The 27,420-nt window shown below is 39.6% G+C and overlaps 2 protein-coding genes across 2 annotated transcripts; one reads left to right on the top strand and one right to left on the bottom strand.

The window, feature by feature from the left end:
• The first annotated feature begins 3,989 nt into the window (after positions 1-3,989).
• LOC139723227 (dynein regulatory complex protein 8-like) lies at positions 3,990-8,591 on the top strand. The gene is made up of 5 exons (XM_071634487.1): positions 3,990-4,017; positions 5,885-5,969; positions 6,517-6,669; positions 7,442-7,551; positions 8,152-8,591. The coding sequence occupies exons 1-5, from the start codon at positions 3,990-3,992 to the stop codon at positions 8,268-8,270; spliced, it is 495 nt and encodes a 164-aa protein (XP_071490588.1). The 3' UTR covers positions 8,271-8,591.
• Positions 8,592-12,133: 3,542 nt separating this feature from the next.
• LOC139723202 (delta(3,5)-Delta(2,4)-dienoyl-CoA isomerase, mitochondrial-like) lies at positions 12,134-26,437 on the bottom strand. Its single transcript, XM_071634460.1, has 8 exons — positions 26,357-26,437; positions 24,166-24,334; positions 22,465-22,553; positions 20,642-20,775; positions 16,804-16,917; positions 16,224-16,366; positions 14,658-14,808; positions 12,134-13,369 (listed from the first exon to the last, which is right to left on the bottom strand). Exons 1-8 carry the CDS (start codon positions 26,406-26,408, stop codon positions 13,274-13,276), a joined length of 948 nt encoding a protein of 315 aa, XP_071490561.1. The 5' UTR covers positions 26,409-26,437; the 3' UTR covers positions 12,134-13,273.
• Positions 26,438-27,420: the final 983 nt, after the last annotated feature.

Genomic DNA, 27,420 nt, shown 5'->3' with positions numbered 1-27,420 from the left:
TTAAGTTTCTTGGTGTGAGAGCTCCCACACCACGCAGGGGAGGCGTATTCCGCGGCACTGTATACCAGTGCTAGCACACTAGTGCGGAGAGTGGTTGCACTGGCACCCTATTTTGAGCCTGTAAGTCGGCGAAGGAGGTTGTTCCGTGAAGACACTTTTCCACTTATGGCCTTGAGTTGTTCCTTGTAGGTCAGCTGCCTATATATCCAACTCCACTCCAAGGTAAAATGTGTAGCATTGTATGGAAGAGGTGTTCCATCAAGAATGACACTGAGTTGCCGATTAGCCTCCTTGGTGTTCAGGTGGAAGGCTGTTACCGTTGTCTTGGACATGCTAATCTTGAGTCTCCAGATCCTGCAGTACTTCGCGATTTGCGACATATCTGCAGTGAAGGTTTTCTCTACATTTGACCAGGCTCTGTCAGAGTGAAGAAGGGCAAGGTCATCTGCATAGCCATACTGTCGTGAGGGTGTGAAGGGGATGTCACTGATGTATATGTTGAAGAGCAAGGGGGATAGTACAGAGCCTTGAGGAACTCCATTCCGCAGTTGGCGTGGTCTGCTGGACTGTCCATCACTAGTCTTCAGAACGAACCTCCTGTTGGCTAGAATGTTGCAGAGGAACCTCACCATGTGGCGATCAGGGATTGTCTTTAATAATTTCAGAGTCAGACCCTGGTGCCACACAGTGTCATAGGCATGTTGCAGAGGAACCTCACCATGTGGCGATCAGGGATTGTCTTTAATAATTTCAGAGTCAGACCCTGGTGCCACACAGTGTCATAGGCTGCAGTGAGGTCGACAAAGATGGCGCCGGCTTTGTGATTCTTCTCGAAGCTGTCTTCGATGTCATTGGTCGGCTTGACAATTTGGTGGACTGTACTCCGACCATGGCGGAAGCCCGCTTGTTCATCTGGTAATTGTTGGTCAACCACAGGTTCTATCCTTGCCAGAAGGAGACGTTCCAGAAGCTTGTAAGGGACACAGAGAAGGGAGATTGGTCTGTAGCTCTTGGGGTCATCAACTGGTTTGTTTGGTTTTGGGAGAGCAATTACAGTGGCTTTTCTCCATATCTTAGGGATGACTTGGTTGGTGAAACAGCAAGAATAGAAATCTGTTAACCACTTCTGACATTTGATCCCGCAATGAATAAGGATGATCCCGCAATGAATAAGGAATTCCGGTGGGATGTTGTCCGGACCTTGGGCCTTTCCACTCCTAAGTAGGGCTAAAGCATTAGCTAACTCCTCCTGAGAGAAGGGGGCCGACAACCATCCATCCACTCCCGGGGCCTGCCACAGGTTGGTAGTCTCCTGTTTCACAGATCGAGTGTAAAGAGTGCGTTTCTGACATCTCGCAAAACGTTAAAAGCTAAATCCTCACCTCGACCAGAACTGTACACACCCTTTAACGGATTTGGATGAATGATTTACGGGAAAGGTTGAGAATGACACAAATAACAAATTATTAAATTTTGGTCGTGATCCGATAATTTTGGGGGAATTTATGAAGGATTTTTGATATTTTGACAGGTGGGGTCAATTGAACTTTGAAGTTCAAGCTGTGCATTTTTGAGGTTTTCAAACGCGCACTAAAGTGCGTGTTCTAGTTTCTGCGAGGGCGAGGCGCGCCGCGCAGCTGAGGGTTTATGACGTAACAAAAGCTTCTATATTGGGAAATATTTCAGCATGTACTGTATACCTATGGGTGGAAATCACTGATCTCTATGGAAGAGCCCAAAGAGCTTCAAATTCCCCAGTGGTGGAGAGGAGAAAAATCTCTTTTGGAAGAGCAAGATCATCAGTGGAAAGTAGCTGCTCTGCGGAGGTCTGCTCTCAGAGTGCTTTTCTAGTTTAGTTTTTTTTTTATGACAAAGACATTGTGCGCCGATCTGATATTGTCATGACATTGACAGTAATGACCTATGCCAATAATAGTTTAAATGGACAGATTATGATATTCCTAATTTTATTTGTGTCCTATCAAAGATCTTCCATGACTACAACCGGGGACGTCCTACGCACGATAAAGTGGACTCAGAAAAGAAAATTAATCGGGATAAATATGTAGCAGGGCGATGAGAAGATTGAAGAAAGGCATACGAGATGATGGAGAAGCAGAGTGAATCACGCATTCCAAGTAACTGAGCATGGCATTCTATGATTCTTTATAGATGAACAGAGAAACAGAAGTTTGACAATGATCTGACACAGGGCCTGTAGAAGAATAAAATATATGGGATCAAAATGTACATGTTTACATCCACTGGTGATACAGCTGCAACTAAGCTGGTATCGGAAATATAATAGCTGAGGTTATACTGTCAATGTATGGTATGTGAGACTCTCAGATCTTCAACTGATGGTTTGTGCACAAACAAAATTCTAAATATCATAATTATTTCCTTTAATATATAGGCCTAGCAGGTACAATCCTGCACCCCTCCTAAGATTCATATTGCTATAGTATGAGCGTCACAAATACATTTTAATACAAATCATTTATAATCTGGTTCGCGTTTATAGAAAGAACTACTCAGTAATAATGAATAGCATCTGCTGCTCCGTAATAATGCAATGGGTACAGACTGACGGCGCGAGATATAAATTGGGGAGAGTCATTTTAATAAAATAACCTGTTTTAGGTTTAAGATATATATACAATATTTTTCTTTGCCTATAGATTACTACTACTACTAATTCGAGGGCATGTATATTAGCTTCGGCCTATGCCAACTCGGGGTCCATAAACAAAGTTGCACCTCCAAACCTGTCTATCTAACATGACTGTCCTTAGTTCATAGATTAGACTGCCCCATAAATCATTTTTGTTTGTGGTTTTGACTGATGGACTAAATGTTATTGAAGGTCCAGTGCATCCTGGCCCGATTTCAATAAAATTTCTACATAAAAAGCGGAAAGACGCACTGTTGTTATCCAATGGTCTTTTCTTTTCATAATTACTGTCACTCAAGGTTTGAGGTCATTCCCTGGTGAAACTGGCTGATGTATTTTCTTCTCTCTCTTGTTGTATGTTACATGAAAAAAAAAACCATTAGATTAATTTGCCCATTATCTTATTCTGTTACAATGTATCTCCTCAGTAAGACCCCCATGATAGTGTCTTCTGACTGATGAATCGCTTGCCGCTGGTGAAGTTATTTAGGTAAAATTGTTGATTGATTTTGAACTCTAATTTTGAGGAAAGTAAATTGACAGAGCTCTACTAGTATATTTGGCTTAGCTAGATTATTGACAAGTACAGCTGCATTTTAATATTCTGCCTACTGGCAACTCATATATATATTTATATATGTATATTTTTCAACTCACTGTATACATCAAACAATGCTACAATGTTTCCTTTTTTATCGCTACAAGAGATTCACCCATTGCCTACTTCTGTAATATCTGCTCAGTGGGGATTAATATATCTAAATACATTGTATTATATACGAGCAGTGACTTGTCAACTTAAATTTTGGTATACAACAGGGGCCGCAGAGGGAGGGGGCTGCAGCCGCCGCCCCCCCCCCCCCCCCCACCCCCCCCCCCACACACACACACCCACACACACACTTTTGGTTCGTAAAAAAAAAAAAAAAACGATGAGAAAAAAAATCGGGGGAAGGAAAAAATCACAACATCCATGATTTTGAATTTCCAAAGATTCCGGGGGGGGGGGGGGGGGGGTCTTGACCTTGACACCTCCCCCCACCCCCCACCCCCCAACCCCCCCCCCCCCCCACACACACACACACACACACACACACACACACTGAAAAACGTTTTCGGCGGGCCCTGTATTCTCAATCATCATGTGTTACGTTGATATTCTTGGAATATCACGCTCCACCCCCTCTAAACACATGAGGGCAGCATACACCGCTCTGCTGCCTGGGATCACTACATCTTGATCTTGCATACCCACTCCGTTACTGTACACACATATGTACAGGCGGTACGCGCTAAGCAACGACTGTCAACAATCATGGCTTCGCAAGCAGATGAGAAGGAAAGTGCTGGGTAAGCATGCTATTTTCCTGCCAAATTGAATACATACTGTATTGTTATATTTTCTCCCCTACCATCACCCAAATGTGCATTTCCAAATGAAGGAGTTAAACTATACGTCGATGTATGGTTATGCGTAATTTTAGGTGATGACTGTAGCTGTTAATTAGTGTTATCGCTCACTCTTTTGCAGTTAGGTAATACTACATAGGCACTAATACAGTAGAATCCCCCCATTTTCTAGAATCGACAGTGATGTAGTAGTGAGTGTGTTGTGCTGAGAAAAGTGAGACATGCTGTAACCACAGTTTCACATTATAAATCTCCGTGATTGGTTGCCGTATTCTGTAATTTACCCCAATCTAGTTAATGGAAGAGCTTTCATCACTGTGGATTGTCATTACTGTACTGTAGTAATCAAGATAGAGCTCTAGGTAACGTCCCAATAGTGTCTAAGTCTAACTAGAGAGTCTGGTTGGACCTACTCATCGACTGCTTTTTAAATACCTTGTCCTTGTAAGGTTGTATCTTTGAAAATATTCCTCAGTTTCACCTTAATTTCATTTCACTAATTTCACTAAGAAAAAACACATTTTACATGCGTATCAGGAAACCGTGGAATAGTTTACCAAGAAATTTAATAGATGCACCCAGTGTCTTCAGTTTTGAAGTTGGTTTGGATAAATTCTGGGACAATGAACCCATTAAATTTAAGTTCGACGCCACGCCACCTGGTCATGACCCAGCTCATCTCAAGGACTAAACTGGATCTGAATACAGAGGCTCAGCCTGCGTTCAGAATCTTCCATAGATTTTCATAGATTTTATACACAGCCCAGTCGCTGTATAAATAGCGACACCCCAGATTCATATCACAGGCTCAGATTCATTGTTGACTGGTATCGTACAGGCGGAATTCTCGGTGACAAACGCAAGTGACATTTTTTACTGTGCGTCGGTATAAGTTTATCATTTCAACCGACCGTCTTTTTTCCATATTTGATGAAGCACGTAAATCTAGTGAAGCCCAAAGACATGTTGACATCACTGTTATGTGTAGGGGCTATAATCTATAAACTAATGAGGATTTTCTTCAATTCTTTTTCCTCCTGTTTCCTATGGTTATCTACATGAACTCTCCTCATTTCTGTTGATTTGTAGTTTATGGTCTTATATTTCAGCATACTGCAACCCGTCCCACTTGTACTTTTGATTTTATATGCAAGAAAGCCATTGCCCGAGGGTGGTTGATCTAAAAATAGGTGGTCGATGAGTAGAAGACTTACTGCAGTGGGCCTAGACAATATATGGAGTGTAGTAACACCAGGGAGGGGGAAATTCTACACTAGAAGTAGAAATTCTACCCTCTATAATGTTTCGTTTTTGAAGAAAGGCAACAGTATTTTGAATTATTATATTAACGCCTTATTTGAAGTAGGACTTGTCCTTTAAAATATGTACAGTATATCATATGGTATGGGTAGGCATGTGTGTATAGCGGGGTCCTCATACACAGTATCAATTTTCAAATTGAGTGCATTTTTTTCTTTTTTCTTTTTTTGCCTGTGAAAACTGAAAAAAAAAAAAGGCATATCTTGGAACTGTATGCATGTGCCCTTTAGGAGGACCTTGTTGGATTTTGGGTGGATTCACAAGCTTTTGGTGTCCAACATTCTATACGTATACATGTAAAATGATGTAGCTTTGTAGAAAATGATCTGTAGATTTTTCACAAACACTGGCTTTTCATCACGTCAAGATAATTGATGCATATAAATATCCACTGATTTCTCATGTGTTTGGAAGAAAAACCTGTTTGAAAATTCATGTTTGAGTATCTCTCTTATCTATATGTGTCTTTACCCTCTACAGAATCCTTGTTAGCAGACATTCAAAAAAAGATAACAGATGCATTCGATATCTTTGATCACGAGTCCAACAAGACAGTGGATGTCAGGTAAATGATTCTAGATCACCTGTATTGACATTTGAAGCAAATTTTCCTAGCTACTTGCTTCTTGCAAGAGACAGAATGAATGAAATTACTTGACACATTGCAACTTTGATAATATATATTTCTTCAGTACACTGTACCATTGATTGTGCTTGATTTATCTTGTTTTATGTTGTGAAGTTTGCAATTTGTGAACAAAATTTTTAAAAAAGGCTTATCGTGATAATGAACAAATACATTATTTTTCTAGGCCTGTGTATGCCATACTGATTAAGGTAGTAAAAGTCATACCTGGTACATGTCATATTTTGTAGCTAGAGAAATTTTTATTTCATTTTGCTATGAAACAATCTTTGAACTGTGTTACAAGGTGGTAATAGAACTGTGTTAGTAGGAGGGGCATTGTGGCGTTATCAGTTTCTGAGTATCAAACTCTTGACATTTTGCAATTTGAAAAAATTTTTATAATTTTTGTTTTTACTCAAGACTATTTATTTTTTACAAACTGATGAATTATGATTGAATGTGTTTATTCCTTATATGTTCACAGGGAGATAGGGACGATAATCAGGTCTCTCGGCTGTTGTCCAAGTGAAGGAGAGCTTCATGACCTCTTAGCAGAAATGGAGGAGGAAGAGCCCACGGGGTACATCAGGTTTGACCGGTTCAAGCCGATTATGACAACAGTTCTCATGGAGAGGAAGTGAGTAAATGGAACATAGTTTTAAGAGCAGCTTCTTCCATTTACTCTGATGAAAAGGAATAAGATTACATGCATTTTACATTGACTTCATCTTAGATCTCATCTTGCCTTTAGCAAAGCTGCATCAGTCACATATCAATATTAAACAAATTATGAAATGTACCATATTTTTTCTTTTGAGGATCCAGATGTAAGGTAACAATGTTGTCAGTAACTCAATCCTATCAGCTATTGTACTGATTACATTCTCTTTTGTGAGTGGAATGTGTGTAGAAGGCCGCTGTGGTGATCTTGCCAAAATCCCACAAACAATGAAGAAATGTGTGCTGTGACATACAGCTGTACATGACAATATCTTTGTAGCTTTTAGTTGTGTGCAATAGAATATTCTCTGTAATGCAGCTTCACATTTTTCCTGTTACATTTGAAACTGCATACCATATCAATATTTTTCCACTAATCAGCTAATTTGCTTGAGTTACCAAAAAGTCCTGAGGAATGAATAAGAATTTTGATTTTCCCTTCCACCTAAGCCCAAGGTTCATTTGTTTAAATCCACATTATGTCCTAATTCTTCATTTTGTTGAAGTAAATTGGCATTCATCCAGAGATTCCCTGTCGATGATTCCACAACACAGTGGCTGCTAATACATGTACCAGTACATGTACTTTCATAACGGAGAATACAAATGAGGTGAGCCCACCATGTGGGATGACTTTCAAGAATGTTGTTTCATATTCATATGATATCTCTGGCTCTCTCTGTTCAAAGGTTCAAGCCAGCTCCAGAGGATCAGCTGATCAAGGCTTTTGAAGTTCTGGATGTGGAGAAGAAGGGTCACCTTACGGTCGATGAGATGAACAAGCTGATGTCAGAAGAAGGTTTGTCGATAGTGAATGGATCAATTTAAAAGTTAGAACTATCAATGACTCACATGAGGGTGGAGCTCTCTTAAGAATCGTAAAGGAGTTGTGTAACAGTAACCTTCCATGAACATACCCTTTGACTTATGCCCCTGCTGATCATGAAGGCTGCTGATTAAATATATTCTTGTGAAGAAATTTCAGCTGAAGTGCAGTTTAAGGAAACAATCAAATAAAGTTTTGAGAGTTTCCCATTACTTAATATTTGCCACAGAGCCCCACCAAAAAGTGTTTGGATAGCAAATTTACTTTTGATACTTCTGATTTTGTTTCATTTTTGTCATTTTGTGGGAATGTTTCGCTTTTAGAATGCAATATGCCAGCTGCTCTTGTTTCTAGAGTTTAAACTTCATTAGATGTCAAAGCAGAAACAGGCTTTTATTCCCTCTGTACTTTCTTAGCATCTTGGACCTTGAAAGCTACATTTTTTCAAGGTTTTATACATTGCTATACATTGCACCTATTGATAGTTCCGCTGATACCATCAACCACTGCGATAATTGAATGGCCATGTTATTAAGGTCAAGTTTTTAAAACTATGTTGAACTCTTTTTTCAGGGGAGCCATTCACCCAAGAGGAGTTGGAAGAAATGCTGTCAGCTGCTGTGGATCCCGAGAAAGGATACATCCTGTACAAGGACTATGCATCGGTAATGGCCATTGATGATGGAGCGTAATGAAACTCCCGCACTCCCCAGTGGCAGTGCATTCTAAGCCAGCAACTGCCAATGACCATGTGCATCAGTCTGTTGGACAGCAGGGAAAGGACAGTTGCAGATGCCACGGACATATTTCTTTTTTTGGCTGCATTATGCTGAAGTTATTGTGAGAGAATAGTGCTGCCAAAAATGGGACAAGTGAATTATTTCATGACTGGATATACCGTACATACAGCATTTTCCCAAAGCTGTAAGGAGCAGTTCCTTGATGGTAGCACCTTAAGACTGCACCATGAAGCAACAGATCTTTCAAGTCGATTTACAAATATTTATCATAAATTGTGTGTGAGTGTGTGTGTGTTTGTGTGTGCGCACACAGTAATCTTCACAGTACATGTATACTATCTTGGTTGTGGTGTAACCTTGCCCCGACACACACTGTCATAATCATTGTGTACTTTCATGCAACGCAATATATGTGAACACACACACACACTGTCACACACACACACACACACACACACACACACACACACACACACACACACACACACACATACACACACACAAGCATTTAAGGCTTTTGTGATTGTGGGAAAATGTCATCAGCTATAAATTTGCACTTGGGAAGGAACATTCATATCGAGGTTGTAGTAAAACCTTAATGTCTATTTTAGTCAAAATATTTGAAAATTCTCTTTCACGTGGCAGTATGTGTATGTTTTATTTGTACATAATATAAATAAAATGATTATGATATGAATTTTTCCTTGTGTCAAGTGTCAATTGCTGGTATGAAACACTACAATTTACATTTTGTAAACACTTTGAATATATCATCGGTTGAGAAAGATAGGATGTTAAGGCTACACTAACCCTAAGGTGTTAACACCCTTATCTTTCTGAATCAATGATAAATGTATGTACAAGGGATTCTTCTTTTTTTTTTTTTTTTTACTGTTGAAACATATCTGGAAATTTGGGAGATGGCATCTTACAGGACAGAACAAATCTGTGGACAATCATTGTGATAATAATTTTCTTTGTTGTATAGTTTTGGCTTGGACGACCACTATTATGTTAAACAAAATATTTAATAGATGGTAGGAATAAACACTTGAGCTACATTAGGCTCAAATTCAAAGACTTGTACATGTACAGTGGTCTCCCATTATAACTAAGTCCTTGGGACCGGCAGTTTTCTTTCGTTATATCGAAATTTCGTCATAACCGAATAAATAAACAATAAAAATACATGGAGCGGATAATGCTGAAGTTTGAATTTTACTTCGTTGTAACCAGATTTCATTATAACCGTGTTCGTTATAACGGGAGTGCACTGTATTTGCAGCATATCACAATGCAGAGTACCTAAAAATTAGCTTTGATATGTACATGTATGTGTAGTCACGTGAAGTAGCAATCAACGTTTATGTAAGTCACAATGTAGGACAAAACTGGAATACAACATTTGCGCATAGAAATTTGACATCCTCATTAGAGAACAACACAGATGTGCTCAGTGCATAACAGATGCAACATGTAGTAGATAGGTAAACTCATATTCAAATGACTTTCAAGTTGGAGTCCACATAGTACCACAGTTGGGAAGTCAAAGGTAATCAAATGGTCATATCATAACTTCATGATACAGTCAACCCCCCCCCCCCCCCCCCCCCCCCCCCCCCCCCCCCCCCGAGAAAAGCCATGTTAACAACCCTGTCTATGGCTGGCCACCTGTCTACATCAGCCACTTTTTTCGTGGCCGCTATAGACAATTTGACTGTATTTGGCTGACTTAACACATATACAAAATTGTACATGTATATCAACTGAACTTTTACCGCTATCATTAACTTCCCCGAGGATGAAGGATGAATGTTGGTACTCTTATGCAACTCACATCCCCACTACAACCAGCATACTACACACTTATGTAGACAGTCCATGAGTCAAAACTAGTGAATAACTTGTTTTTTATGAATTTTATTAGATTTCATCTTCGAATAACATTCAAGCAGCATTGCACTGAATCAATACACTTGTAACACGTTTGATTGCCATCCATCAAAGAGGCCATACCTATCATATCTCAATCAGCTGGTACACATATTAATTTGCTGTAAGAGACAATTGCCTAAAATGACGTTATCTTCCAATGGCTGTTTCAGTATTTTACTGTGATCATCTCAAATCGATATAAATCCCATTCTCTCTCATCAACATGCATATCAGATTGACCAAAGCCATAAACAACCTCAACAGAAAAATGGAATCCATAGTTTATGATGGTATAAGAAATATTCACAGAGTAAGCTCATAATACATGTCCTACATGTACAAGCTTGCTCCATGCAACCTATACAGTTACAGTTGACTGTCAGACAAATGTAATGGAAGAGCAGGCAGCTGTTGTATGCATTGGACACTTGGCCTGCCTACTCAGTGTTAAAATAAAATAAGATAAAATAAAATGAAATAAAACAAACTAGAAATGTCGCTATGGCGACTGATGCCTCCGCCATAATGCATGATTCTCCCAATAGGCGTATAATACAATGTCTTCACAATGTGTGATACATGACAAGTTTCACATAACTGGCAAAATATTGAAATGACAGGTTTGTCAGAAATGTCTTGAACTGGGTTTGCTTTAATTTTCTAAGAGTGCAGGTACACATATTTGGGGAATTGAGAATTTTTACTTGAATTCTGACAGACCTTTTTATAAGTTTATGCATTAATTTCCAAAGTATGAAGAAAGAGTGTAACGATGGTACAAAATGGATTTGTTTTTTTTGTTTTTTTGTTTTTTTTTTTTTGGGGGGGGGGCATTGAAACCTGGCCTTTGACCTTTAACCTTTGACCTTTGACCTTCCGGCTGGAAATTTCTAAGAGAATCTCCATTAGGTAATGCATGTAATAAGTTTTGAAACTAATAATGCAAGCATTGCATATACTAGTATATGAGGGAAATAGTAAAATTTTGAGGAGTTGACCTTGACCTTTGACCCCTGACTATTGACCCATGACCCCTAAATTCCCTAGATAATCCCTGCCAGTCAGTACATGCGTATGTACCAAGTTCCACGAAGATACATTGAACCATTTGCGAGAAAAGTGATATGCAACATTTTCACCTAACCTTTGACCTTTTGATCTTTGACCTTATGACATGAAACTCTCTCTGGAGAATCTTTACACAATAGTACATGTCCACACCAAGTTTCAAGAAAATACCTTCGACCATTGCATAGATATGGGGGAAATTGCAACATTTGTAGCATTTGACCTTGACCTTTTGACCTTTGACCTCTTGCCAATGTCACTAAAATCATATCAACTAATTGTCCCACCGTACATCATCCTTGGACCAAGTTTGGTGAAAGCTGCTTCAGCCAGTTTTGAGTTATCACGTAAACAGATAAATTTTAGGATTTGACCTTGATCTTTGACCTTTGACCTCTGTCCGATTTCACTGAAAAACTAATCAAGTAATTGTCCCATCATACATCATCCTCCAACAAAGTTTGGTGATATTTACTCCATCCAGTCTTGAGTTATCGCGTAAACGGATACAATTTCATGAATTGACCTTGACCTTTGACCTTTGACCTTTAGCCGATTTCACCCAAAATCTAATCAAATAATTGCCCCATCATACTTCATACTTGGACCAAGTTTGGTAAAATTCCAGTAAATATTACTCAAGTTATTGCGTAAACGAAAGCGGACGGACGGACGTACGGACGTACGGACGTACAGACGTACGTACGGACGTACGGACGGACGGACAACCCGAAAACATAATGCCTCCGGCACCACTTCGTGGCGGAGGCATAAAAAGTCACCCATGTATCTCGATAATTACTTTGCCTTATTCATTTCTTTACCAGTGGCCCTTTGCATTTGAGATATAAGAAATCGTTTGAATACATGCATCTGCATTTTACAAGACAGGGACTTACAATGGACATGGAAATCTTTTATCCATTGGAAATGAGCTTAAAATCCTTGAAGCTTCAAGTGACTCTTAGTCACTTTATTCATGAAACTAATACAATGTCAATCTACAAATATAAAGCACTTCTTTTTTTTTTAATGCCCACTTGTATGCCCTGAATGCAATCAAGTATGAGGTTAATTTCCATGAGGGTTTTAATGCAAAACACAGATCCTTTTCGTACTACACTTTTCCAATTCACCAAATACTGGTATGGAGAAAGATTTGCAATCTTCGTATATTGATTACGGACTTCTGTTGTCTAAAAATGAATTTCTATGTCTGAAATCGACTTCACACAGGGTTTTTTTGTTTCTTTAACGCCAAGCCTTCCAGGCTTTCTTCTATTTGTCCGAACAATCTCTTTCTCACTCACTCACTCTCTCTCTCTCTCTCTCTCTCTTTCTCTCTCTTTCTCCATGTCTTTCCTACAAGAGCTCAAGCAATCTCGATCTCAACGTGCAGGAATAAGTCCATGTGTGTAACTTTAGGGATATACAGATTCAGGATTCACGAGGGCACTGTTGTATGGAGCCATGCTTACGCATCTGGCATATTTTCAACGTCAGAATAAACCAATTCCTACTGTATGTCGAAAATGGCCGAACTAATATCAATCTCAGTTCGTCATCTCTTGTTTGACTGTTGTCCTAGGCTGGTTCCACCTGCAACATAGAGATCCTTCAAAGACAGTTTGCTTGCTAACAAGCAGTAGAAACCTGCCTGCAAAAATGTGATCTGTTTTGATTTACAGTTAGCAAGCATTACATCAATGATTTTCATAATGAAGATGGAGGCAACAATCACACTATTCAACAGCGCCCTCCAGAATCCCTGGTCTGTGTACCTTTAAAGACAAACAGAGCACTGTGGAATGGACCAGCATTACTTATATACACACATAAGACCTACTCCATGAAACTTTCCCTTGCAAACTGTCAAGAGGTTTACAAATGATGAATGATAGGCTCTTCAATGGAAAACAGATAATTTTGATATTTCAGTTGCATGGATAATATTACAACTTGGAAAATTCTGCCTTTGATTTCGTCATGCTCGCCATCACGCCTTTCATAATATCGTTGGTCTGAAGTCTGGCAGCATTCCAAGTTGCCTGTAAATGAAAAAAGAGGAAATAAGATAGGTAAGACTAGATGCCACATGTCTGCATCATACAACCTGTATTGTTCACATCTTCAGTATAATACATGTAAAATGTTCCCCCTTCAACATACTACATGTACTTTCAAATCTGGATGTTTGCAGCAAGCCGTATGTGCACACAATCAACAACTTACTTGCATTTTCACAATTGCCTATTCAAACCAGCTTCTTTTAACCCGTTGAGGACGAGTCCCGAGTATACTCGGGCAGGTGTCTATGGGAAATGCGTGTTGTAGCAAAATCAAACCGTCCTCAACGGGTTAGATGTTACATGAAAAGCACACTACAATTGTAGAATTTCAAGTGACAGTTATGGGATTAGAACACACATTTAAAGGCCCTAGCAAGACTGGACTTTTACCTCGTCAATGTCACTGCACATAATGACGTCTAAGATCACAGGTATACAAAGGATATCACAATAATGGCCTGCCTCTTTGGATTTCTTTTCTTTTTCTTTTCCTGGGATGAGGGATGGGGAATAGGGGGGGGGGGGGGAAAGAGGAAGAGGGATGTCATAAAATTTAACCCTCCTGAGGACCACATGTTCTAACAGCCCTCTAAACCTACTAAGTGAATGTATAGGGGTTTGAATGTCAATCAACAAGTGTCTCGCTTCATTCATGATTTGATTAATCTGATATGTCCGTCCAAACAGGAATATGAAATCAACAAAAAATGCAAATACAAGGATGTCGCCTTTTTTAAACAGCACTGCAGTATTTTAAAGGCTGAAAACGGGTACTTTGATACAAAAATAGTATTTTTTATCTTCCTACGATAGACATGTAGTAACACAGTTTGGGAAAAAACTGGTATTTCCTTGAAACCTGAAGCATTTATAAAAAAACAACAACAACCAAAAAAGCAAAACAAAGTCAGTACAAAATACTGCCAAAAGAAAAAAGAAAAAGTAACAGCTGGAACTCTGCAAAGGCGTACTGTATACACTGAATATTTCGCAAGGTTTTCGATTTTACAAATTTTGCGAGTCAGGTGCTATTTGCGAATTTAAAGACACACATGGAATATTCACTCTGATCCTGATATGTGATGTGCATGTATACATTTCTCCGTTCAGCACTATACTCCACAACTGTGAATTTAACCATTCGCAAAATCGTTGGGGAGTCGCGAAAATTCAGACCAGCGAAATACACGTATATGGTGTGTACAGTATACAGCACTTGATGTTCTACTGTAAAACACAAATTACTGTTCATGAATGACAAACTCACTGCATAGTCAAAGCTGTCTGCGATGCTGTGATCACGGCTGTAGTTCAGGTTGACCTTTGTACCCTGCACAGCAACCGGGCTCTTGCTGGCAATGTCTGCAGCTAACTCCATGGCCCCACCCAGCATTGCCTCATGGTCCGAGTACACACGACTACACAGAATGGAACAAAATCATTCATAACCTGTATTTCATGTTTATCACTCATGCACTTCACTTTCTCAGCACCCTAACTACATGAAACTGTCAGTCAAATTGTTGCAAAAAAACAAATAATATTAATAAGAATAAATTAAAGGAACGGTATAACTTTGGTTAAGATGAAGCTTCAGGTTTCCAACTGTTTGTGAGAGAATGAGAAACCTCTCAATTCTAAGAGGAATTCAAAGTTTATTTCATGAAAAATCGGTCTTGAAATGGCTGAGATATCCGAAAACAAAGCGATTCTAAAGGTGGAGTAGCTTTGTTATACTTTGATTTTGGATATCTCAACCATTTTAAAACCCATTTTCATAAAATAAACTTTGAATTCCTCTTAACAGAGTTGTATGCTCCTTAACATTTCACGATTAGTTTATACATACCTCGCAAAAAAATTAAAAGCTGAATCCTCATCTCAACAAATACCATGCCATCCCTTTAATTACTTTGCACAATCATCCCTTTCAAAACCAGAAATTACTTGAATATACTGTAAAACATGATATATTCGCGGCATGAAATTTTCGCGAATTGGAGCTGACAGCCCTTTTCGTGGCATGAAATTTTTGCGAATTGCCACTGGTGTTCAATGCATGTAGTGTAGACAAAAACCTTCGTGTGCATTTTAATTTCGCGAATTTTGGCGCTCACGAAATTCGCAAAATTAAAATGCACGCGAAAATTTCTTGTTTTACAGTATGTCACTCTCATTCTGACCTTCTTCATGGTGCATGTTACATCATTCTGCGTACAGGAACTATGCAATGAGAATGCATGTTGACTTGTGTTCATTCATAATACCCTCAACATAAATGTGGCCAAATGAACATATCTAAATATGTGCCATATCTTATCATACTCTTTCTACTAGTTTCCTTGAAATTACTTGGATATATTAACCCTTTGAGGACACTTTGATTTTGCAACAACAAGATTCTGCCTGTGAAATCATTAGTCAATCATTAATAAAATACTAATATAATCAACAAATGACAATGGAATGCACCTTCCCCTGTACTGAGCATTGATTGATTTCATTGTCCCTTTCAACGACTTGCCAGCCCACAGCTGTCAGCAATGTCTCCCAGTTGACTCGCATCATAACAAAGTCTTTGTGACATTGTAGTTTTCTTTCAAAATCAAAACACTGATATTTGGTTATAACTGAAGAAATATAGTGTGTAACGACATTATATAGATAGTAATTTTGGAACCCGAATTTTTATTTTACTGTAACAAAATTTCATTATAAGCGTGTTTGCTATACGGGGAGTGCACTGTACAGCTTTTCACGTTTAGAAGGCTTTAGTGAAAGTAGTGGTAACATTATAATAAGAGCAGTGACCTTTGGGGCATCGTTTCCTCACCTGACGAGGCCAATCTCCCGGGCCTCCTTAGCGTCAAACCTCCGTGCCGTAAAGCACAGCTCCCTCAGGAGACTGTCGTTGCCCGTCTTGTGAGGAAGCCACTGAAGGACGCCTACATCAGCTGCAAGGCCTAAGTCAGTCTCCTGCCATAGATTACACACATGCACACACCCACACACACGTTGGGAATCATGCTTAAGTTGACAGTGACATCTGTTTATCCATCAAATGCAAAAGCTACTCTGACATATAATTCAGATAACAAAAACAAAGAAATTTTGATTAACCTAGAGTGACATCATATTTGACTTGTTAAGTGCAGATGAAACAGTCATATCTTTGATGCCATTTGCTTGGCATTTATTTGCACAATTGAAGCATGCACAAGCAATTGAAGTTACTTTTATGTATCTATTTCAACCTTTGTACTAATTGATTCTACTTCACTGTTATGATTATCATTAAAACAAACAAACACACAAAACTTCTTTTTCTTTTTTTTTGGTGGAAAAGCCTGAAGTAATGAGCATCAATATTGTTGTTTTAATGGGAATGAATGGTAGAGGGAAAGTGCACTGACCTTTACTTGGAACCATGCATCTTCTGTACACACCCTGATGTCACAGCCTGAAATCATACACATGCCTCCTCCTAGACAGCCACCGTGTACAGCTGCAATCACCGGTTTGGGGCACTGCAGAGTAGACACACATATTTTGCATATTGTTGAAATGACCATACAATAACATGTCTAAAGATGTTGGTCTTTTGTCAAACATTTTGTCTAAACAAATTTGTGAGCATGTCACATCACAGATTCTTTGCTTCAGTCATGTGAAATGAAGCTGTACAAAAAATTTCCCATGGCATCTCCAAACGTCACATTTTCTTTAAATGGGTGTCATGATATGACACTTTCATTTGCGATGAAAAAAGGTCTTTTTTATTGTGGTTACGATACACATTGTAATTGACTTAATAGAGCAACTGGTCAAGAAACTAGCGAGTAGAATCATTCATGAGTCGCACACATGATTGTCTGACAGCAGTTTGCTAATCGACGGAGTTGTCCGTAGCAGTTTTTCGATCGATATGACTTTCAGATTCCATAGATTCCTGAGGATTTCACCCTACACTTTAAGGTAATACAACTGCAGTATAACTGCTTGTGGAATGTTTTTTTTTTTCACACTGATAAGATGATAATTATTCGCTGGTTACTGTATCCTAGTTCGCACATTGACTTACAGAATGTAGTGCAGTCAGTAGTAGTGCAGTGCGCGTAGATTTATACATGTTGATCAGTCAGTGGATGATTGACGTGGAGGTGAACGTGAGAATTCAAGTGCTGTTATTCTCAAATTGAAAACAAGTTTGATTTAGTGTGAAAGGTTATCTGGATGATGAAGGTTGTAGCACAATAATGTGTATGATTTGGTTGGAGGTACACTGTACATTGTTGTTTACCGTACATACGTCACCAAAAATAAGGCACGTTCTAGTAGGAACTACATTAATGTTTGCTTGATGCCATAGAAACGGTTCCGCGCACAATGCCAGCCGCGGAGTGATATTTTAACCAACATTCCTGGTGATGAGGCACATGCGTAGACTTGAAGTTAGGAGTTTGACAGTATTGTCACAATAGTGCTAATAGTATCACATAGAGTATCTCATAATGACACATACATATGTTGAAGTAACGTTCAGAACTGTTCGAAAGGAGAGTTGGTTTATATCTGAATTGCTATTAATTCAGCTCATTGTTTGAGTTTATTTTCACTGATAGATCTCAGCATCTCAGACAGAGTGTAGAAAGGCTAACAATGTTTGAAGTAAAACATCAAACTGGTATTATCTGTTATTCTTTCTTTACATGCACATGCAAAATGGAAAATCTATATTTTTCATATCACACCTTAATCTCAAAGCATTTCTGGTTTTACTCTCTTTGTTGTAGAGACAACTTTGACTATAAATACACTATATTATCAATGCATGGTGGAAAACATCAGTATAAAAAATGAGAGAAGAAACTCATTTTTGTCATTCATCAGTTGAGGTGAAGAAGTTGAGTATGTTTATTCGTGTAGCATTCTACAGTATATGTGTTATTTTATGAATGCCTTTCTTGTCTGTTTCGTCTACAGGGTAACCAACACTGTTGTTGAATTTGTCCGTTTGAATACCACAAGAGATTAACGAAGGCAACAAAAGTCAAGTTATTCACCTGATCTATTCTCTTTACTGCAACAACGTGACAGATGTACATGAAAGTCTGTTGAGTTCACCACAATGGGTATGAATAGTATGAAAGAAGTACAAATGCACATTCACACAAAACTTTGGCAGTCGTACTCCTCTCAAAATTGTGCAAAAAAATAAAATCAAACAGAATAAAAAAAATCAGGCAACTTTCCTAACAAGAGACCCGCGGGTCTAGCGCTCACCTGAGTATCGCAAGTTCACCTTTCACGCAGTCACTAATCTAAATTATTCACAGCTCTACCAAAATTTGACCAGGCATTCTCAAGTGGAAGATGAAAATGTACAATAAGGGCCCAATTTTTTCAAGATTCCTTAATTTGGGGGAATTGGGGCCCCCTGGGGCCCTCTGGGTGGGGCATGGTGCCCAGTTTGATAAATTGAGATCCTGACCACCTAGGGATGCTACCTGCCAAGTTTGACAAAAATCCATCATGAGGTTTTCAGGAAGAAGATGAAAATGTACAATTCAGGCCCCCATTTGGACCCTTCCAACCACCCACCCCCAAGAGGGGCACCCCTGGATCTCCTATGAACAAACTTGAAACTACAGTCATTAATGTACTCACTCATAGTATTATCTCAGCTCTATAACTTCTGATTCTAGAGAAGATTTTTAAAGATTCCTTCATTTGGGGGGTTTGTGCCCCCTGGGGGCCCCCTGGGCGGGGCATGGTGCCTATTTTAACAAATTGAGATCCTAACCCCCTAGGGATGCTACCTGCCAAGTTTGGTGAAAATGGGTCATGGGGTTCTCAAGAAGAAGATAAAAATGTACAATTTAGGCCCCATTAGGACCCCTCCTCCCCCCCCCCCCCCCCCCCCCCCCCCCCGGGGTCCCAGGGGGGGGGGGGGGGGCAACCCTGATTCTGCCATGAACAAACTTGAAACTACAGTCATCAATGTGCTAACTCATAGTATTAACTTAGCTCTATCACTTCTGGTTCTAGAGAAGACGATTTTTGCGGATTCCTTAATTTTGGGGGGTTTGGGCCCCCTGGGGGCCCCCTGGGTGGGTCATGGTGCCCATTTTAACAAATGGAGTTCCTAACCCCCTAGGGATGCTACCTGCCAAGTTTGGTGAAAATGGGTCATGGAGTTCTCAAGAAGAAGATGAAAATGTACAATTTAGGCCCCATTAGAACCCTCCCCCACCCCCTCCCCTGGGTCCCAAGGGGGGCACCCCTGATTCTGCCATGAACAAACTTGAAACTACAGTCATCAATGTACTAAGTCATAGTATTAACTTAGCTCTATCACTTCTGGTTCTAGAGAAGAAGATTTTTACAGATTCCTTAATTTTGGGGGGTTTGGGCCCCCCTGGGGGCCCCCTGGGTGGGGCATGGTGCCCATTTTAACAAATTGAGTTCCTAACCCCCTAGGGATGCTACCTGCCAAGTTTGATGAAAATCGGTCATGGGGTTTTCAAGAAGAAGATGAAAATGTAAAAAGTTTACGCACGACGCACGACGGACGACGGACGACGGACGACGGACGACGGACGACGGACGACGGACGAAGGGCGATCGCAATAGCTCACTTGAGCCTTTGGCTCAGGTGAGCTAAAAATGTTTGGCTGATCTACAAACATTCAATATACATCAATCAGATTCCAACAAATACCACAGTATGTGAAATTAAAGTGTCTGTGGCATTCTGGCCTGCAACATCTGCAATTCATAACTTCCAATACATAATCTTATTGTCTACGGTGATCTCCAATAAAACCCGAGATTACCTTAGGGCTGCTTAAAGGGGCAGAACAGTTCTGGTTGAGGTGAGGATTTAGCTTTAAACGTTTTGCGAGATATTCAGAAAACAACCCTATGAGATGTCAAAGAGCATGCAATTCTAAGGGGTATCAAAAGTTTATTTGATGAAAATCGGTTTTGGAATGGCTGAGATATCCCAAAACAAGGTGAAACAAAGAGATCCTAATAAAAGGCGTGGCCTGTCGCCTTTTATTATCATCACTTTTTTGGCTATCTCAGCCATTTGAAAACCAATTTTCATCAAATAAACATTGACTCTTTCGTAAAATTACATGCTCTTTCATACTTCATAAGAGGTTTCTCATTATTTCACTTAGGAATGTTATAAACCTGAATCCTTACCTCAACCAGTACTGTAAAGTCCCTTTAAAGCTGAATTACCTTTTCTAGAACAAAGAATGTCTCTTGGTAGTCCATGATCTTGTTTCTGACTTTTTCAGCAATACGAGCCGCGTCCAATTCGCTATCTCCGCTGGCACCTTGCATCAATTCAGCATTGTCCTGGATGTCAATACCTGTCAACACAGAGAATGAGCAGGAGGTACTAGTACATCATATCTACAGTTTTTCTGCAAAGCTGCAGAAAAATGCAAGAAACAGATAACCAAATAAAGTATGTGAAACATGTGGGGTTGCCATGGCATAGTGGATAGGACTCCCAACTCCTAATCCGAGGACCCGAGTTCAATTCCCGCCCAGTCCTTACGTCCTCAGACAAGATATTTTTACCCACAAAGTTCCTCTATTCCAGGGTGTATAAATGGGTACCTGGCGATGCTAGGGTAATAATAATGGCAGGGCCCTCTAGTACAGCAGTGCTGACACTGAAGAGGCTACCCTGCATAAAGAACAGGGCCGGCAGAGCGTTTTCAAAAGTGGAAAAGTGGTGGGGGGGGGGGGCACTTTCGGGTTTCATGTGAGCTAACAAGCCAAAAAAAGAAAAAAAGAAAAAAAAAGAAGGTCCTCAGCTCATCTCTCCCCTTCCATTTCCAGGTTTCTTCAGCTGACAAAACATAACCTTACCGCACTCACACTTCAATATCTCTTTCTATTTCTTTCTAGTGCCACTTACATACTTCCGGATTAAAAAAAGTGGGGGGGGGGGGCCCAAAGTGATGACATCTTACGTATTCCTTTGTATGGCGCACAAAAAGTAGGGGGCCCGAGCCCCCCTGGCCTCCCCGGTTCCGCCGGCCATGAAGAAGACCTTATCATTACTAGTATTATTATCAGAATAAATGATTTAAAAAAGCAACATGCAAAGATCGAGAGGGAAAAAGATATGCCATGCTCCTAATCCTCTACTTCAGCAGAAATTATTAACCCAAACTGTGCATGTGTATTCTTATTTTCATGAATTTCAAGAGAGCCACATTTCAAGCTGAGAAAGTATCCTACTTTACGGTATCATCTATGAGACCCCATACTCAATAAGAAAACATCTCTCAAAAGAGAGATTCTCCCGTCTGGACCCAGGAGCAACCTGGAGACTCTGATCATACAAATATGTGAGCCATACATGTGCACATCAAAAGCACCAAGCACAACCTCCCTTGCGGCTACTGTCTAGGGTTCAATCTCTAGGGTTATAGATGCTCTCTGGTGCAATCCTAGCTATACTTTTTTAACAAAATGTAAGTGAGAAAAGCTAAAGTTGGGTGGGAGAAAGCTAAATTTAAGTGGAAGAAAATACATCAAAGGCAGGAGACACAGAGCTAGAGTGGGATAAATTCCAACTCAAGTGGGAGATCTCCTGTCGAATTTGGGAGAGTTGGAGTCTCTTGTATCATGCCCTATTGGTAGAACGCAATGTCACTGTCTGGGCATCAGAAACATTTTGTAGAATGCCTTCAACCGTTAAATCAATCACACTGAATGGAAGAAATAGTCTGCAAAAACCAGCTGCCTGACAGAAAATACACACATGGCACTCAAATAACATCAAACAGTGTGATACATTCATGAGAAAACCTTTACCTTCATAATGGAACAACGCATGGAGGTGAAAGCCCTCTGGTGGGCAATGATATTAATGCCCAGAAAAGCAGTCCATGATATCTCTATAATATTACACACAACACGTGAAATCTTCACATGCATTTGTTTTCCCTCCAGTTTCATGTTGCGCAAAATGCCTAAATATCCACTTTTGAAGTATTTCGCCCGGTATATTTCAATTTTTAACTCGATTAGACCATCATTACCTGCTGAAAACATTTTCCCTGCTCCGGTCAATAAAACAACTCTGCAGTCCTCGTCTCTCGCAATTATGTTGAAACATTCCACCATCTCCCTGTGAGGATACAGTAAAACGAAAATCATTGATACCTATGAAATGCAGCATGCTAAATACTGCCATTGATTGAAAGCCCCCCATGAAAATCTTTGAAAATGGAAAAAGCATAAAATCTGACTTGAGATTACTATCATCTCGCGAGACTGGCGAGAAAAAAAAAAGTAGCTCATTGCAACTACAACAACAACAACAACAACAACAACAACCACAACAACCACAACAACAACAACAACATGCGACTTGCATACTTCCACTTGCCATAATTCATGGTCACAGTGACTACAATACAATTTCATACATTCTCTAGTATTCACTAGAGACTCTTAAAGGGATAGTACAGTATTGGTGGAGATGAAAATTGGGCTTTAACTTTTTTGCGAGATACCAAGAAAACACTTACTAGTAGTACAGAGCATACCATTTTAAGCGGAATTCAAAGTTTATTTGATGAAAATCGGGTTTCGAATAGCTGAAACATCTAAAAACAAAGTAAAACAAAATGATCGTAATAAAATGTGGGTCCCACACTTTATTAGGATCACTCTGTTTTGGATATCTCAGCCATTTCAAAACCAATTTTCATCAAATAAACGTTGAAATCCTCATGGAATTACATGCTCTTTCATATTTCATAAGAGGTTTCTCACTATCTCACCAAAAAATGATAAAAACCTGAAGTTAAGTCTCAACCAAAATTATACAATCCCTTTAAGGTCTTCTTGTGTGACCATATTACAGAATTACTTTCTTGATGCTAAAGCAGTTTGCAGAATTTAATGATGCTACCCTGTTTTCTCCTCATTTTTCAAATTTCACAGAAATATCAGTTACCTCATGCATCATTTCATAAAGCTAACAACTGAAAAGGTTGCATATTAATGCCATTAGGTAGTTCATATGATAACCATGACATTAACTTTGAAAGCTTTGTCAATGGCATCCTCACTTGAGCACATTGCTTAAAATCAAATCAAACTGCTGGATAATTTCAAAACCTACTCACACAAGGCAAAAACACTTTCACTGTCAACAGCTATATCTATTGAGTTTGATCCTATAAATAAAATATGACTTCAAAACCTTTCCATCAAACAACAGATTGGTGTGTACGGTAGTTCAAATGACGACGCTAACCAGGGGCGGATCCAGGAATTCCATAAAGGGGAGGCGCCTTTGCAAAATTAAAGGTGGGAGGGGGGTGGCACACACACCCTATTTTTTTCTTTATATTTCTTTTGTTTTAACCAAAAATAAAGAGGGGTGCGCGCCTGGTGCGCCCCCCTCTGGATATGCCACTGCTAACATTCATAACTGTTCAGCACAGGCTCCATATTGGCAGAATTATCATGGTCAGATGTGTTGTGGCACAAAGAAAAAAAATCAAAACAAATGCTTGAAACAGGAAAGAAAGATCTGAGAACACAATTGTAGCACTTTTCATGCTAACAAAGTTTGACACCTATTAGATATATTGCAATATAGTACCATATTCATCATACATGCCTGCCCTAAAAAAAAAAAACAAGAAGCAATTTTTTTTTTTTTTTTTAACAAGATTACCTTGACATATAACAAGTACTAGTAGTATTAATAAATTTATTTATATTACCTCCAGAAAGCCTTGTTCATGGCATTTCGCTTCTCTGGTCGATTCATCTCAACCTTGTATACAAATTCTTCGGGAGCAGTTACAACCAGTGTCTCAAAGTTGTATTTTGACATGGCTGCGGCAGACATGTTCCTCACAAGGCTCCGAGTTGCTGCAAAGCCTCCTGCGACTGATGAAAACAAACAAACAAAACATGGGTTGTGCAGGACGACATCTCTACCTTGGTCACAAAGCAAATTTCCCAATAGCCTGCTAGCAGTTGAGTTCACCTTGCAAGAAATCTTTATTTTTTTAGACAGGAATTAAAAAAAAAAAAAATATTAACAAAGCAGTTCACTTGGGCAAAATCATGGCAGCATAGCTGTTCAATTCTACAATTAATGCAAAAAAGGACACTGCAATGAAATTAATTCTTCAGACAAGAAAGCTCTTTTTGCATTTCTATACTGTTTTATCTTGATACTGGAAGTTCAGATTCCTTTTGAATAGAGAAAACTGACTATTCAGTTGTTATAGTCTGCTAGAAACCCATTTTGCCGTTTTGAGGTAATCATTTCCCAGTGGGTGAATAAAGTCTGTTAACATTTGATCTTTGAACTCGGTTCATGTTTATTCAATGATATGCATCTGAGTATACAAAGATGAAAATCTGGAAGCAATCCTTGATGAGGTATGAGGTGATCTCACAATGTATGAGGACTAATAGCTGAACAATATGATGGCAAAATTAGGGACACAAAAAATATTTCTGGGTGTTTACTGGACACTGGGATATTGTGTGAGGTCTAATTGATGCAGGGAATTAGGGGGTGTCATGGGTCAGTGCTTCCCTGAAAGCCTTTAAGAATTAGTGAGTTAAAGTCTTCAAAGAGAATGCATTTTTTATCTTTTTTTTTAATCTGTTAGTGAATGGTATTGTGGGCAATGGGGGGGGGGGGTGAGGTGTCCCCCCTTCTCAACTTGTTGGATATACATTTTTGTATGTGTCTGCAAACCTGACCAAAGGTCTTTCTTTACTGAAAATTTTGAAAATATTCCCCTTAAAATGTGCATCAGATCACTGAATATCAATTCTGGAAATGCAAAGGAGCTCCCTCATGTGGGACTGATAGCCACTCCCACACCCCCCCCCCCCCCCCCCCCCCCTCCATGAACTTAGTACATGCAGAAAGACACATCTGCAGATCAACAGGTACTAGTAACAGATACCACAATTTAGCCATTCACAATGTTCCTTTGTATTTGGTGTTTCCATCCTCCCCCCCCCCCCCACCATGCATTCAAGTGAGGTTGATCTTTACAATACATAATCTTCTGCCACATAATGTTAACACATGTTAATCATTAATGGAGACTGTAATATAATTTTAAACAGACAGTATTTTCAGATATTCCTGGAAAATTCACAACAAAAACTTAATGTTACCCATCTAAACATGTATGTACTCTATAGCATTAAAATCATTGTAGCCAAATTAATAGCACTAGGACTCGTAGGAGGGCTTCGCCACAGAAATACTAGTTTTGATTACTACTCCGGAAGAGAAGCTTGACTTATATTACTACTACTTAGTACTACAGTGTACTAGTACTTTGTAGTACACAAGTACAATGTACTCTTCAACTAGTCTAGAAAAGTAAATGTACCTCTAGCTCTGAATGACATCATGACCTTCAGCCGGTCACGTAGGGTGGCTCAGTGTTTTTATTTATACTTCACGGACTTCAGTTCAGTGCTTATTTTTCATCACTTGTTGGGGGCAGTCTTTCATGGATATTTAGAGACACACAATACATATGCCAGCGTGTATACTTTGAGCAGTGATAAGATACTAGTATCTAAATAAACTACTAGTATCTAAAATTAGGTCTCATCTCAACACATAGGCTTATAGGCGAGCGAGATTACGACAGCAGCTAGCAGAGCTGAGCTGCGACTCGACGCGACGTACAGAATGTATTCATCGGGGTGATGTTGTGTTGGACGCCCAAACCTCCGGCGTGTTGGAGGTCTAGGTAGCCGATAGGCATTGCTAGTTGCTGGTGGTGGCGGCAACTCGCGAGCAGCTTGCTTGTGCAATTGTGTAAGTTGCGTACCGGTAATTGTTATTTTATAAGATTATTATATACGGTATAATATCTATTGAATTATGAAATACACGATACAGTGCTGAACAGAAACTAAACTTACGGAATTTTCCTCGACAAGACGTTGATAGCAGTGTACGCACAAGACGATTCATCGTAAATTGTTTGAGTGTTTGATTGCTCAGCGCTACTATACTAGAGCTCCGCAATCTTCGGTCTCCGCTCGCGCTCCGTGTGGTGTTACAGTGCAGTTTAATTGAATGAGAGCGACTAGTGAGTTGACCAAGCGGGCATAATGTGCATGTGGGGGCGGGTTACTAGTATTGGATGGGTGGGAGCGTGGGAGGGGCAGGGTTAAAAACTACGGTTTTGGCTGCGGGATGGCATCCAACTTGGAGGACCCCCTCCTTTCCTTTTTCGTCGAGCTACCTAGTACCAGTATAATCATATTTCCTGTAATCTTTGTATCAGAACGACATTTCAACTCACGCGTTATGAAGTAGCAAGATTTTTTTTTTTTTTTTTTTTTTTTTTTTTTAATAAAGGGGGCCGGGGGGTTGTGACTAAACCTTTCCTTTTTTTGGGTGGGGGTGATCGAGGGTGTCAATAACGATGCTCTGCAGCTCATCGATGAACAAAAAAAAAAAAGTGATTAATTTCTCATGAGTTGCTATAGAGATACCACTGAGAGTCACGTGTATTTTTTTTTTTTTTCTTAGACCCCTCAGTAGACCCGATACTTCTAAACCGATTTTGCAAGAATATACTGCGGTTCAGAGCAATTCCAATGATAAACTGTTATTATCAGTGGCGGATCTATATCTATATATAGCTTTTTGCTAAGGGAGGGGGCGGGGTGTGGGGGTTGACCCAATGATAATTCTCTCGCCAAATAGGGCTGACAAGCAAAATAAAACAAAAGAAAGAGAAAGAGGAAGAGAAAGACAAAAAAATAAAGCTCTCCACATTAAAAAAAATAATGCTTTTATTTAGGTCCCTATTCATCTTTATTTAAGCTATCTCCTTTTTTTGTACCACCTCTCCCCCAGATCAGCTAACAAGACATAATGACGTTTTTCTATGCACATCATATTTTTACTTGGCAAAGCGAGCCTAAGGGGGGGGGGGGGGTTAACCCCTTCCTCCCCCATAGGGGGATTATACGCC

The sequence above is a fragment of the Diadema antillarum genome, unplaced genomic scaffold (genome assembly GCF_040938485.1).
Source record: "Diadema antillarum isolate AM-2024a unplaced genomic scaffold, OU_Dant_1.0 scf00000183, whole genome shotgun sequence".
NCBI classification, from domain to species: domain Eukaryota; kingdom Metazoa; phylum Echinodermata; class Echinoidea; order Diadematoida; family Diadematidae; genus Diadema; species Diadema antillarum.
The sequence above is the reverse complement of the archived record's forward strand: the minus strand, read 5'-3'. Positions and strand labels throughout refer to the sequence as shown.